This window comes from Leuresthes tenuis, unplaced genomic scaffold (genome assembly GCF_036924035.1).
Source record: "Leuresthes tenuis unplaced genomic scaffold, fLeuTen1.0.hap1 SCAF_24, whole genome shotgun sequence".
In the NCBI taxonomy this organism is placed as follows: Eukaryota; Metazoa; Chordata; class Actinopteri; order Atheriniformes; family Atherinopsidae; genus Leuresthes; species Leuresthes tenuis.
This window is the reverse complement of record NW_027325378.1, coordinates 9,662,707-9,676,053: the sequence shown is the minus strand read 5'-3', so window position 1 is coordinate 9,676,053 and position 13,347 is coordinate 9,662,707. Positions and strand designations below refer to the sequence as shown.

General features: G+C 38.6%; 2 protein-coding genes across 2 annotated transcripts in view; one reads left to right on the top strand and one right to left on the bottom strand.

Annotated features, from left to right (window-relative positions):
• The window catches only part of gimap4 (GTPase IMAP family member 4), a 222,830-nt gene that overhangs the window by 153,416 nt on the left and 56,067 nt on the right, over positions 1–13,347 (bottom strand). The gene's annotated exons all lie outside the window — the stretch shown is intronic.
• Positions 1–13,347, top strand: part of plxdc2b (plexin domain containing 2b) — an 86,058-nt gene that overhangs the window by 29,504 nt on the left and 43,207 nt on the right. The window contains exon 2 of the mRNA XM_072378810.1: positions 3,596–3,819. Coding sequence (XP_072234911.1) covers positions 3,596–3,819 — 224 coding nt within the window. The remainder of the gene's footprint in view (positions 1–3,595; positions 3,820–13,347) is intronic.

Below are 13,347 nucleotides of genomic sequence, written 5' to 3'. Positions count from 1 at the left end.
TATCTTGTTCCCCAATGCACCAAAAGAGCTGCACGTGGGTCAGTTTACCAAAGAGCCATCCTGATGTGATATGTGCAGAATATGGTTTGGCATTGCCTTGCTGAAATAAGACCTTCCCTGAAACATATTACTCATGTGATGTTGACTAAATTAGCTCCAGATTCTGGCCTTAGGGCATTAAATGAGCTCAGGTTCAGAGAAAGGAACAGCATTTCTGGATCTTGTATACCATCTCTGGTCTAAATTTAAGATGCAACTTGGTTTATCGACAGGTGTTTTCAGAAGTGTTTCCACGCAGGGATTTTCTCATGAAGTGCCACCTTCAAGGATCGCAGCTACTTAATATTTATTTTCAAACTCGTTCCATGCATACAGAATCTTTTAGTACTGTTATGTACAGCCCTGTTATGCATAAGATGATGTATCCAATTTTTTTTTTCCAATTTTATTCTGATTCTTTTTGTTCTCTTTTTTTACGAAGTGTTGAACTCCTCCTCATCTTTATTTCACAAAGACAATACTTTCCAAGATATGAATTAATTCCTGTGTTCATTACAGTTATGGAAACTGTTTAAAGTGATAGTAGTTGAAAGAAAAGAGTTTTTGGTCTTGATTAAAAAATTTTGCATAAGATATGAAAGAAAAGTTCTCTCTATGCGTAATTTTAATCTTAAATATTTATAAAGATACCTAAGCCAAGTTAAAGTTGTAACAAAACTTTTTTTGAGTCTGAAGCAGGGATCTTACAGTTTTCTTTTCATACGTTGGGTTGTTAAAATTCAGTTTAAGTCTGTAACTACAGCAGGAGTCCTGGCACAGTTTTCTGTCCTTAAATACTAACGACCGAAAGGGACCTGTAACTGTTCTCCAAAAACAGTTTGCAGTAAATTGTGACACTGTCAGCTGAGACACGTTTTATGCTCTACAATCTGCTCTGTTAAACTTCAAGCAGATTCATCTCTTTGTTTTCTGTGATGCCAACACTCATTATAAAGTGAATCTGTCAGCCCCCTCTTTGGGAGAATTAGCATCTTAAGCCTCTCCACTTGCTCCCACCGCCTCTCTCCTCCCCTTCAGAGAACCACTGGTCAGGGGCCCAGAAAGAGGAGGAACACCATGGCGAACTAAATGCGAGTGTGAGAGAAAAGAGACAGCAGGAAAGAGTGGAAAATGTGCTCTGCTAGTTAAACCCAGTGACCTCTGTCTCATAAAATAGAAGCATCATAGAGTGATAGCAGAGGAATCAGCAGCTTTCTGCGCCGCCAAGTCAAAACAATTTGCATAGCAGCAACAGCATGCAAACACTTTGTAAACTTGATGTTTGGACGAGTGCTGTTAAAATGAAGTTTATTACTAATTGTCTCTAACCACTTAAGCCTTTTTGGGTCGTGGGGAGCAGAAGCTTATCCAAGTATGCTGAACATTCCCAAGAAGGGAGGGAAGCAGGCCTTTAGTACATCGCAGGACAAACAGAAAAACTTAAACCATATTATGTGAGAAAACACATGTAAGTGAGGATTAGGATGTGTATACGTTTGTATTTCACAGTTTGTTTGGTGGTATTATCAATAGTTGGTAAGGAGACTCATGTCTTGGATTTTTATAATGCTCTGATGTGAGTTTTTAGACATAAACATCATTATTATATCTTTAGATGTGGCATGTGTATTTCCCTTTCGGGCGAGGATGATCCTGTTTTTATAGAGCTGTGTCTTTAAAGTAATAGCACCCCATAAGAAGTTTTATTGTTCCAGCTTTTGTCTTGTATGTCTGTAATCATTTAAATGATGCACAATGCAGTACTTTGGTATGCAGTATTTTAATGTTCTTATGTCACAACACCAACACATCTGTGGACCATTTACTTTGGTGTTGGATGCTGTATTTTAGAACTATGTCATGTTATCATTGATATATCTTTGTTGATATCTTTGTGGCAATAGTAGAAACCATTTTTGTCATTGCAAAAATGAGAAGTATTTGTGGGAATTGCCTTTTTCTTTGATTAATAACACTGTGTACCCAAAGGCTAAGGTTCTGTTCCAACCATGTGCTATTTACTTTAAACTGGCTTCTTAATGTATATTTAAACATGAAACGTAAGAGGACAGTGTGAAGTGTTTACAGTTATGCTACATCAAAGAAGTCAATACTTTTTTATCAAAGTGTAGCTTGATTTAATACTTTGATTTAAAGCTTGACTAAGTATAAGTTTAAGCCAATGATATGTAGATTTTTCTGTACTTGTGCAAATACAAGTCAAGTGTAATATTGTTTAACATCTAAATGTGAAGACAACACTTTGCACATTTTTACTATACTAATAGTACAATTGAATAAACTTGTTTTGTAAGCGTTGCTTTTTTGCGTGGACAGAAAGATTAGATTTCTCCGACTTATACCTGATGGGTTTTTTTGTCTGTTGAGATTCAAATGCGTAAAGAAATTGTTATATGTATTTAATTCAAACTTAATTTACAATATAGGATTAGTGTGTCAAGCCCTGTAGACATCATAGTTACCAAAAACATGGGATGGAGGAGAGAGGACACACAAAGGCACAAATTAGACATATGAGAGACATCTATGGTCTTTATTATGTATTTTATATATATATAGTGCTGTTGACTTTCACTTTTTCTGGCTTCCTCTGGTTTAGCTGCAGTTCTTTGCATGGTACAATTACTTGTCTACAAGCGATAAAGCTGTGGATGTTGCGTAAATGGGTAAGACGAACTGTAATCATGAGAAACTGCTCCACACTGCTGCTACAGGTCAAAATATCAGAAATCATTTCAGCTTTGCCATTGAAAACATTCAAATGCAATATTTAGGCCCTCTGTTTGTACTGCAGATGGACTGAGATTTTTCCACCTACATGTTTATTCATGTGAAATACCAGCTGAAATGCCAGTGGTTATGATTGCTTAAACTAAACAGCGACTAAAACCAATTAGGCAAGTCCTTTCCCAGAAGGTTTTTGAGACATGATAAGGAAAACGCGGCCTCTTTCACTTGATCTCTTAAAATTAAGCTGCACAGTTCACTTCTGATCCAGTGGTCAGCTGTTCAGGCTCGGCCAATCGAGTAAGTGTTTACATTTACACATTTCTCACCTGTCACCAGTGTCTCATTTCAGAGTCAGAGATAGGGCTGATAGGCCTTGGCTGTGACCTGCGTTGGCAGCTGACTCATTCTTCATGTGCGGCTGTTTCATGCCGATAGAGATTGCTCCTGAAAGCAATGAGAAAAGGTCTGCAGAGGCAGTGAGTAATGAGGAAGCAGCACGAGATTAATTGCTTGAACAGTCTTTGCCTTTTTGATTTCAATAATGCTTTTGTGAGAGTACAAATATGACAGTGGCATTTAATTATTTTAGCAGCATAGTCTTACAGTATGTAAAACAAAACAGGAGATTATTCCTCCAAGTTTGATTGACACAACAATTTACATATTTAAGTTAATGTCATGTTGTATTAATGCACCAAGTGGAACTTATTTGCATTGACTTATTACACATGAGCTTTAGTGTGATGTTATTCTTCTCATCGTTTTCAAATGTTGTTTAATTAGTCACACTTTCCTGTTTCCTCAGGGGTCTCCTACTCACATGTGCAAAGTCAGACTGAAAATGAGGACGCAGCAGTGGACGTGAAGCTTTACAGTCACCGATGGAGGAGATGGCTTCCCCCGAAACCTCGTAACATGGACAGTAACAGGGCCAGTCAGGAGCAGGACCAGGAGCCAGAACCAGAGGAGCCTGAAGGTTTTCCTGGCCTGCTGTCTGCAGAGGAAACTGACAACAGCTCCCGGATTGAGGTGATTAAGGCAAAAGCCATGCAGCTGATAAGACATATAACATGAGTTGTTTTTTTCTTCTGATTTGCATAGTCAGTGTAGTCCTTTTTGGTTCAAAAGGGCAAATGTAGGGACTGGAATATGCTAAAAGACAAACAGAGAAATGAAGCCAGAGTTCTGTCATTGCTTTGTATTATACTGTGCGATACAGCAGCAGGTATGCAAATGGCAGTTTGAACTGAACATTAGCTCAGAGGCATCTTTGTTTGTCTTGGTGATGTTGCTGAACTGTGGAGGTTGTCAATGTGTTTGGTAGGAACATTAGGGAACAATAAAGTCAGAAAGTTAAAAAGAGGTGAAAAATGCTGAATGATGAACGTTCCTGGAAAGAAACTGAGGTATAAGAAAATTCTGATACTGATACTGAATTCAGCCTCTATTTTCCATCTTTTTGTCCATAAATTCATTTGTCGATTAGAATCTTAAAAGTAGGTCCAATTTTGAGCAAGGACACTATAATTGGCAACCACGAAACTGCTGCAATGTACTCCCACGGGATAATTATGTGTGTCAAAGTAACAGGGCTTATTTTTTACCAGCAACACTTTGAGCCATTGTGTGACCACAAATGCACCAATTGCAAGTTTCTTGGCCAATTTCAGCTTCTACTTTTTGAAAGTAAAGTTTAAAAGATACCTTTCAATTGTAGATGTAGATGAAAAACTGCAATAGAAGGCATACAGACAAGTTTTTATAACCTTTTTCAATGGAAAATGAATCTGTTCAAATTAAAAACACTGGAAACTGTACCAAGTTACAGAAGCTTCATTCAGTCTAAATCCAGTTTGGGGTGACGGGAGGATTGAGCCTTTCCCACCCGCAGTGTTCCTCCTTATTATTGAACCTTTGGCGAAGATTTTGTCTCTCTTAGATTTTTAAAAAAATGTGGAAAAGAAACACCATTTTCCCTAAATTCATACTCTTGTTTTGTTTTTGATCTAGTTCGGTTCACATAATAAACCACCTGTCCCAGTAAAAATCCATACAGAATGAAGACAATGAAACAATAAAGTTTCAGTTTGAGCCATGACTAAAAATACTCTTTGGTCGCTTCCCCGGAGCAATTATGAATCTCCTTAGAAGAAAGGATATTTGGTCATGAGAAAGAAGACGAGGAGGGGCCTTCAAGGTTTAATATTTTATATCAAATTAAAGCCCTCAGGGGTTCATTTGCCATCTGTGTAGGAATGTATCCTCTTAAATCTGACCTCAGAGACACTAGAACAGGAAATTAACCTGTACTCCAACAGTGAGAACGGCTTAGTGGACTTGTAAGAGATTAATAGCTGAGCTTGACCTGTGTTTGTATCTATGGAAATGAAAGGCATCAGCTCGTTCCTTGTTGTGGCGCCTTGTCTGGCACACAGCATCGAGGCGTTTACTCATAATGATGGCGGCTTCCCGGGTTTAGACAGCTCGTTAAGTTTTCCCCTGGCTTCTAATCATCTCAGGTTCGCTCGCAGCCCCTTGTGTCTCAGTGAAGAGGGTGGAAGCTTTGATCGTCAGCTGTAAACATTCATCCACACAATGAACAAACACACACCCTTAAAGCTTCACACACTGTATGCAATTAACTGTAAATAAACTTGCACTAATGCAGGAACAGGTGCTCACTACTTCAAATGTCACATCCACACACAAATATGCCTTAATACACGCTCACATATCTTCACACTAGCATAGAAATGTGTCCTCCCTTTTTTTTCTCCCTCTCTGTGGCTCATGTGTTGCTGCAGGATGGGAAAGCAGTCCAAAGCACAAACGGCCTGTCATTCCTCCTGTCGTCATGCATCACTCAGCCGCCACCAGCACTTTGTTGACATATTGAGAAGGCAGAAACTGACTGTTGAGCTGAAATCTTCCACTGAGCCAGTTATCTTCTAGGATTGGAAGAACACAAATATTAACATTTAAGATACTATTTTAAAGTGGAGTGGATGTATTTAGGTTATGCTCAGTTTCACTCGTTTTATAGAAGTAAAGGGATCTGTGTCCTTTCTTTTTGCTTTGAGGTCAGTTTGCGTTTGGGTTAGCTGGTGTCGTAACAGAAGATTCAAACAATAGCCCCATCTCACCTCGACATGCAGGTTTGAAACAGTGGATTTAACAGCAGACTGCCTGACGCCATGAATGAGCGTTACGAACTGCAGCAGCTCTCCAGATCATTAACCCAGATTACAGACTTTCTCTGTCTTAAGGTCATTTAAGGAAAGGCTAGAACAAACTCGGAGCAAGCGAGTGTCACTGAATTCAAGCCAGGTCTCTTTATTAATTTAGCACCGTGATTTTGTTTCCGTTGTCCCACTGTATTTTATGTACAGGGTAATTAAAGTTTATCTTTTTTAGGCCAAGAAGGAATATCACATTACTGATAATCCTAAATTATTGCTCTGGTAGAGTATTCCAGAGTTGTTCAGTCATGCCTGGGTCTTATTGGTGCAAAAGAGTAAGTCCTAGAGTGTTCAAAAGGACCAAAACAGCATTTTCTAGCATTCTGACCTTCCCCACATGTAAGATGCACATGTGCAAGCACTGGGGGGTAACATTTATAAGACCTACACACTGGTTATTGGTTGGTATTAAATTCAGTTTCTTTTTTTCTGTTGCGTTTCTAATCACTCATATTTATTCTAATTAATCCCTAATCCTAATCATTCTAGTCGGTCAAAACTCAGCCCTCGTAACAGCAGCATACACTTAAAATGAAAAATAAATATCAGACACAAACAATGTTTGAAACTGTGTTTGTGTGATGACAACCTGTCCAATCAGACAAAAGTGGGCTAATTATTTGTGTCTCGGTGTGTTTGAATGAAATGCCTATTTATACATTATCGAACAACAGGTGGTACAGATGTTTGGAGGAACTCAGAGGCAGAAACTGCTGTGAATAGATCTGAATAGAAGCTTTGGTGGTTCAGAAGGTATGTTAGCTCCACCCACAGTAATTTAACTTAATTACAAATCGTAATCAGCCTGATATCCAGTTTTTTTATTCTTACAACAACCTAAATTTATTGAAAATCGCTTGAGAATTAAACAAGTCACAGTAAATCTTTCTGACCAGATGCATGTACATCAGCAGCCAAAGAAGCTTTTAGGTTTCGTATATCTGTGCCGACGAAGTGACAGAAAGAGGCTTAGTTTGCTATTACTATAGTTTTGTGTGATCATGCACATCTGACACTGATCAGAGACTTACATCAAGTGTTGACAAACTTACCTTCATCGGTTATAAAGACTCCCACATAGAGATACGACCAGAATCCAGTTTTATCTTTGTTTATTTTGTAATGTTTTTTGATTTGTTAGGTTTTATCGTGATTTATTTGAACAGATGAAAATAAAGTTGGCTGCTGGGAACCTGTGAGGGCAGGAGGGAGGGTTCTCTTTGGGGCTTTAACCGTTTAATCTGAGCATGTTGGTGCAGGAGTGGAATAACTGACACAACTGCCAAGAATGTCAAAGGACTGTATAATAGATAATGATACTGGTTGCCACAGGTGTCGTCGTGTGCTGATCTTCCCATTTGTCACTCTTTGTTTGGGTGTGGCACTATTCTCAGGTAGGGCTCCTCAGACAGATCTTAGCTCACTTCCAATGTTCCCACAGACTGCGACTGACAAAGAAAAGCATGACTCTTTCCTGACCTGTACCTAGTCATATGGGAAAAGAAGGAAAACAAGACTATATGGAACTACATACACTTCTATCAGTCATATTCACCTTTTCTCTCAACAGTCAGAAGAGTATGTTGCCTAATAACCCTGACCCCGTGTCATGAGTTTGTTTCTTTATTTACAAGGTATAAGCAGATCAGATTTTGGCGTGGGGAAAACCTGGAAAACGGGGAAAACCTGTTTTTTTGGGAGAGTTTTTTAACGACATTTGCAAACCATTCAAACGGCAGTTTCCTCTGGAATCAAAAGAGCTGCTGTTATTATATCAACTCATAGAGACGTTTTGCACGCTATTTGACTCCATTATTAATCTGTCTGTGTACATATGAAATATATTACATGTGATCATTAAGGGAAAAAAGCATCAAAACTGATATATGTTTCTGGGAGTTAAAGTATAAGAACTTAAACTTGTCACATCACTGTACTTTGGTAGCCACAGCAGGTGAAAAGGAGCAACAAGGTCTACATTTTAGTAGTAAAATTATGTCTGAGCTAAATATCCAGGCTAGTGGCAGGTGAGGAAAAAAATGGAAAAAGATTCATCCTTTCCCACTTTAAGTTAATCCGTACGTTAATCCTACATCGAAACATTCTCTACCACAGAGACCCATTAAAAACTCAGAAGCCAAACTAAACTGACAAAGCATTACTTATTTGAATACTTTTACAAAATGAAAGCCCACAGAAGTCACCAGAGACCAAAAGATGTACAGAAGAAGAGATACACAATTACCATGTTGCCTGGACAAACTCACGTCCAGCTTTGTTCTGTCGGTCCTCAATCACCAGCGACCCTGAATATTTTCCATCAGTGAGCTTCTTCAGGGGAACAAGACTAACCGCCAGAACATAACGCAGGTTTAGTTACTAGTGCTGGCTCAGAATTTCACCAGCCTCCAGGGAGAAGATGAAGGGTTCCTGGTAAGGATAGGAGTCTCTGGCAGACACCATAACCCTGTTCCCCTTATTTCCAAACATATCCACACTTTTTTTGACTAGTCTAGGGATGTAGTCATAGATATCACTGAGGTAGATCTGGTGGGTGCTTGGACTCGTGGCTGGAGGTTCACCATCATCTATTCTTCAGAGAAAAGATTCTCTGTCCGTCCTCTGAGATCATATGATTTGTCCTGGTTTTTCATCAGTTGACACGGACGAGTTGACTCGTCAGCTGGATCTTCTACTGGATCTTCTATTGTTACTTTGATTTGATTTGATTGACATGAGCGCACTCTCACATCATGAGCTGATATCCCATCTTTACAAACAAGTAAACGTTCAATGTTTTCTACTCTGATCTTCATGTGAACTAAAGTTGAACTAAAGTCCATCCTCTTCTTGAACATGGGTGGATGGTTGTTTGCATTAAGAATATTGAGAATAACAACAGCAGTGGAGGAAAGGGAGGGTGTCCACGAGTTTTCACTTCAACAATAAGTTGATACTGCTTTATTCTATCGTAGTTAAACAGCCTGTCAAGCTGAGGTTGCGATCACGTCCTCCGATCTTTGGCTCCTGTGGATGCTGTGAAATCACACTGATGGTGATGTCAGAATTCATTGATGCATACTCGTCATGGTCCATGATTTCCAACCACACTGGCAGATCCCCTTTGAGAAGTTGAGGAAAGAAACTAGGACAATGGATGTTTTCACAAAAGTAGAAAGTGGAAGTGGAAACAAGAGAAAAGAAAATATGACAGGATGAATAATCAAGCCCAGTTTTTATGATTTTCTTACATCTTAGTTTCACACGTCAGACCTCAAGAAGATTCTATATCATCCTCTCAACCAATATGACTGATGAGTGTTTTTTACTTTCACATTTGATACCCAGTTATGGCAAGCCGAAAGGCCAATTTAGCTTTAGTTCAGACGTCTGAAATTAAAAACAAAAACAAGACATAAAAGTAGAAAACATGAAAAGCACAATACAACACATATCTAAAGTCAGTTTCCCACCTCTGTGCTCTAAACCATCTCAGTGTCTTAAATAATATCCTCGAGGCCAGTTGTTGGGCCACAAGTGAGAAGAGTAGAGTGGTGTACGAAAGTTGTTCTAATTTATTATATCGTCACTTATTTGGACATTTGTCCATCAATAATGTAACATGTCCGTTCGGATTTGTGGTTTTCTAGACTTTGGTTTTATTTTTCAGGTTTTGGTTTAACTGCTGTGTTCCTATTCACTTTTCTTGTGTTTTTTAGTCTTTGGCCATCACTCCTTGGTTGCTCTCTGTTCTTGTTCTTAGTTGGCTTTTTGTTTTAGCCCAGTTTTTTTATGCTCTTGAGTTGTTGGTTTGTTTTCAGGTTTCTTCCGTTTGTATTAGTCTAGTTTTAAATCAGTTTTATCAAAGAAAGAAAGATGAAAAAGCAGTTTGAGAGGCTGTATCGTAGGTGTCAACTTTGGTTTTAGTCATTTTTCTTGGTCAGAGGTACTGCTGCTCACAGTAGTTTCCTAATGTATTTACCATATATTACCCCTTTAAACCATTTATTCATGTTGAATTATGTTACATTTCCAACTACAACAAAGCAGAAGAAACGAGAGAATAATTAAACTGTATTAAAAGCTATTTTAATACTCACTGTTGTATCAAAGCTAATGACACAATTGTATTATATTGTTGGTTTTTTACTTTGCCATTGGTAATAATAATAATAAATAGTAAAAAAAAAAAAAAAAAAAATAATAAAACTTTGTAGTGGGGTGAAAATCAACGCTAGAAATTATTTAAATAATCTACTGCAGTCAAGGCTTGACATTCGACTACATGCGGGATGTATTTGTTGCGCAGAAAAGCACTGATGTATGGTACAACAAAACAAATACGAAAATTAAACGTATTTATACAAGGACCTGAAGTTTGAGAAGTTTTGTTTTGGAGGCTGCTTGAAGCTGTCAACATTTCAAGTCTTATCTTTGAGAGAGAAAAAGCACACACATGTGGCTGCCACTTAGATGATGGATTGTATGATGTGGACTGCTGCTTTTTCAAATCCTGTATCATATTGCAGCAGCACGAGTGAAGCCAAGAGAAAACAAATAACTCCATTTCTCTCAGAAATTGATGTGCACAGTCATTTTCACGCCTCGATGTTCACGTCTGCACTGAAACTTGAACTACAGCCTGGAGTTCTGGATAACTGACCAAAGTCAGACATGTCAGAATGCCAATAAAAGCAAACAGTGTATCAGTGTCAGTGGGGTCCGTCCATCCCTCTTCTGTTGTTTGTTTAATTGATATGTGGTTTATGTTGTAGGGTTGTTACTGTATGTCTGCAACTCGGGAGGCTCTGCTAGGGAATCAGTCCTCACTACATTCAGTGTTTGCTTTGTGCTTCTTAAGGGGGAGACTGCTGCTGCACTATTGTTACGCTTTCTAAAACTACATTAATCTGTTTGTTTTGTGACTCGGTTTGTTAAGAGACTCCCAGAGGATTATATGTTTGTTCTCCTCATTTTTTCAACTCTGTGAGACTTTACCGTCTCCTGCTGCTGCTACAGTTTGGAAGTGCTCATCACATGAACCCGTAGTTTTTGCTTTCAGAGAGTTGAAGTGTTGAGCTTTTGAGTGTGTTGTGTCATTTTGTGTGTATTTCTATACCCAGAGACTCTACAGAACAAATTCATGAAATGTACTGTACATCTGCAAAGGAGAATACGTTTAAATTATACATCAGATACTCCGATTCACCTCAGACTGCTCGCTGGATTACTTTCTCACTGCTTTTGAAACAATGTCCATGATCATTTCTTCAACTCAGAAGCCTTTTGGTCATTTTTTTTAATTTTAGGAGTGATCCAACATTGCTGGAAGATTTTTTCTCCCTCAGTAGTGAATAAGACATACTTAATAGACTAGAACTATTTACCTCATTATGGTGTCTGTGCAAACTAAATGATGCTAAGGCTAACTGGGTTTTGCTTTATTTCCACTGGTTTTCTGTCAGCGTGTCAAACAACCAAGGGAATCTAATGGGTGGCTGTCATCGCTCTGGTTATTCTCTTTAATGAAAAATTTTATATTTTTAACTTTTTTACTGTTAGTTGTTGTTAGTTGGATAAAACAAGACCTTACAAGACACTTTAATTTGGCTTTGATAGGCTTTTTTTCCCCTCACAATTTTGATAACATGTAAATAACAATCTGATAAACTGAGTAAATAATGATTAAAGCCTCACATGTGTGTATTTGTATGAGTCAACCAGAAGTCCATTAATCCCTATGGTAATCCCCATAATCTCCCACAGATGTGTGCAATCCGGCCTTCTGTTTTTTTTTTCCCTCCACAATTTGCCTCAAGTATACTGAAATATTTTAACTACGAAGTGGCCCAAACTATTTGCTTTATCGCCAAACTAATCATTACGTTTTCAAAAAATTCAAATGAAAAAGTTCAGCCAACATTACTTTTGAATTAATGGGGAGCTTTGTAACATATCATGGTTGATATGTCATATGTTAACAACATCTGAAGACCGACCTGTTTTAACTTACCTTTCCCTGTCTGTCTTTGTCTATTTTGAGCTTCGGTATGTTTTTTAAAGGGAGATATTCCAACATTTATATTCATGAGGACCGTTTAGTTTGTATTCAACTATAAAAGAGAATTTGAAATACGTTGGCACAGTACAGACTGGTGTGTTGATGTTCTACCACCTATATCACCAAGCTGCTGCTGCTGCTGCTGCTGGCAGATGAGATGGAGTGCAGCGGCGAATAATGGATGAAAGACATTATCAGCTGAAAAAGAGCTGCGCACATGAGTGATGGCAACATTTAAGTGCATCTTTCAGAGCTCAATGCGGTTTCGCTGCACAGGACGGTGTTGTGTCTTTGGAGGAACGAACATCTTCATCCCAACATACTGAATCGTTTATTCGAAGATCGTTCGAGAGCGGAGACATGATCGCAGTGGAGTGATCACAATCTTTAATGAGCTTTTCTGAAAAAGTGCAACACAGATAAAAACTCACCCCGAAGAGCCAGTTTTAGGAAGTCTTTCAATCATATTTTGATTTAAGTAAAACTACCAGTAAAATCTCAGAAGGGTAAAGCTTTAAATTTATTTTTCATGGTTTCTCCTGTTTTCTAGAAGTTTCAGAAGTGAAAATTATGATGGCAGGATATTCAGGTCTCAGTACAATGCAGTATAAATGTAGTGGGAAGCTCAAGCACAGTAAAAGCCTCAGACAGAAATGGGAGGGAATCTGGAATTGGTTTTGTGCTCTAAATTCATTAATTTTATTTTTTTTTACATCAAGAGCCACAAGATGGTCCATTTTCAGCTACAGTTTCAGTTTTTTGCTAGTTGCAGTATTTCAGTTCACAAGAGACCACTGCAGCTGAGTGGAAGGTATTCAGTTTCAGAGTCGTCTCTCTAAATGGATAATTTCTCACTTTACATCAGTATTCAGATCATTTGTTGTGACACTAATAACTGAGCTCCGGGGGATTCTTCCATCAGTGCCCTTTGACATGCTTCTACATCTTCACTGCTGTCCACCTGCATTGGATTGAATTCAGTGGATTATGTGAAGGAGGCACACACTGTCTGTCTGTAAATGTGAGACTGGACCAAGGTCAGGAGAATTATTTTTAGACCTGTCTGTGAATGGATACAAGCAAAGTAAGTCCAAAGGGGCAGCGACCTTATCATAACAGAGTGTACAATGTTTGGAGAAGTCAGCCGGCTTCCTTCCTTCTCAGCCAAACAGAGATGAGAGACATAGGACTTTGGTCAGACAGGCAACCAATGGTCACTATTCATGAAATCCAGGGTTTCCTTGGGGAGAACCTGGG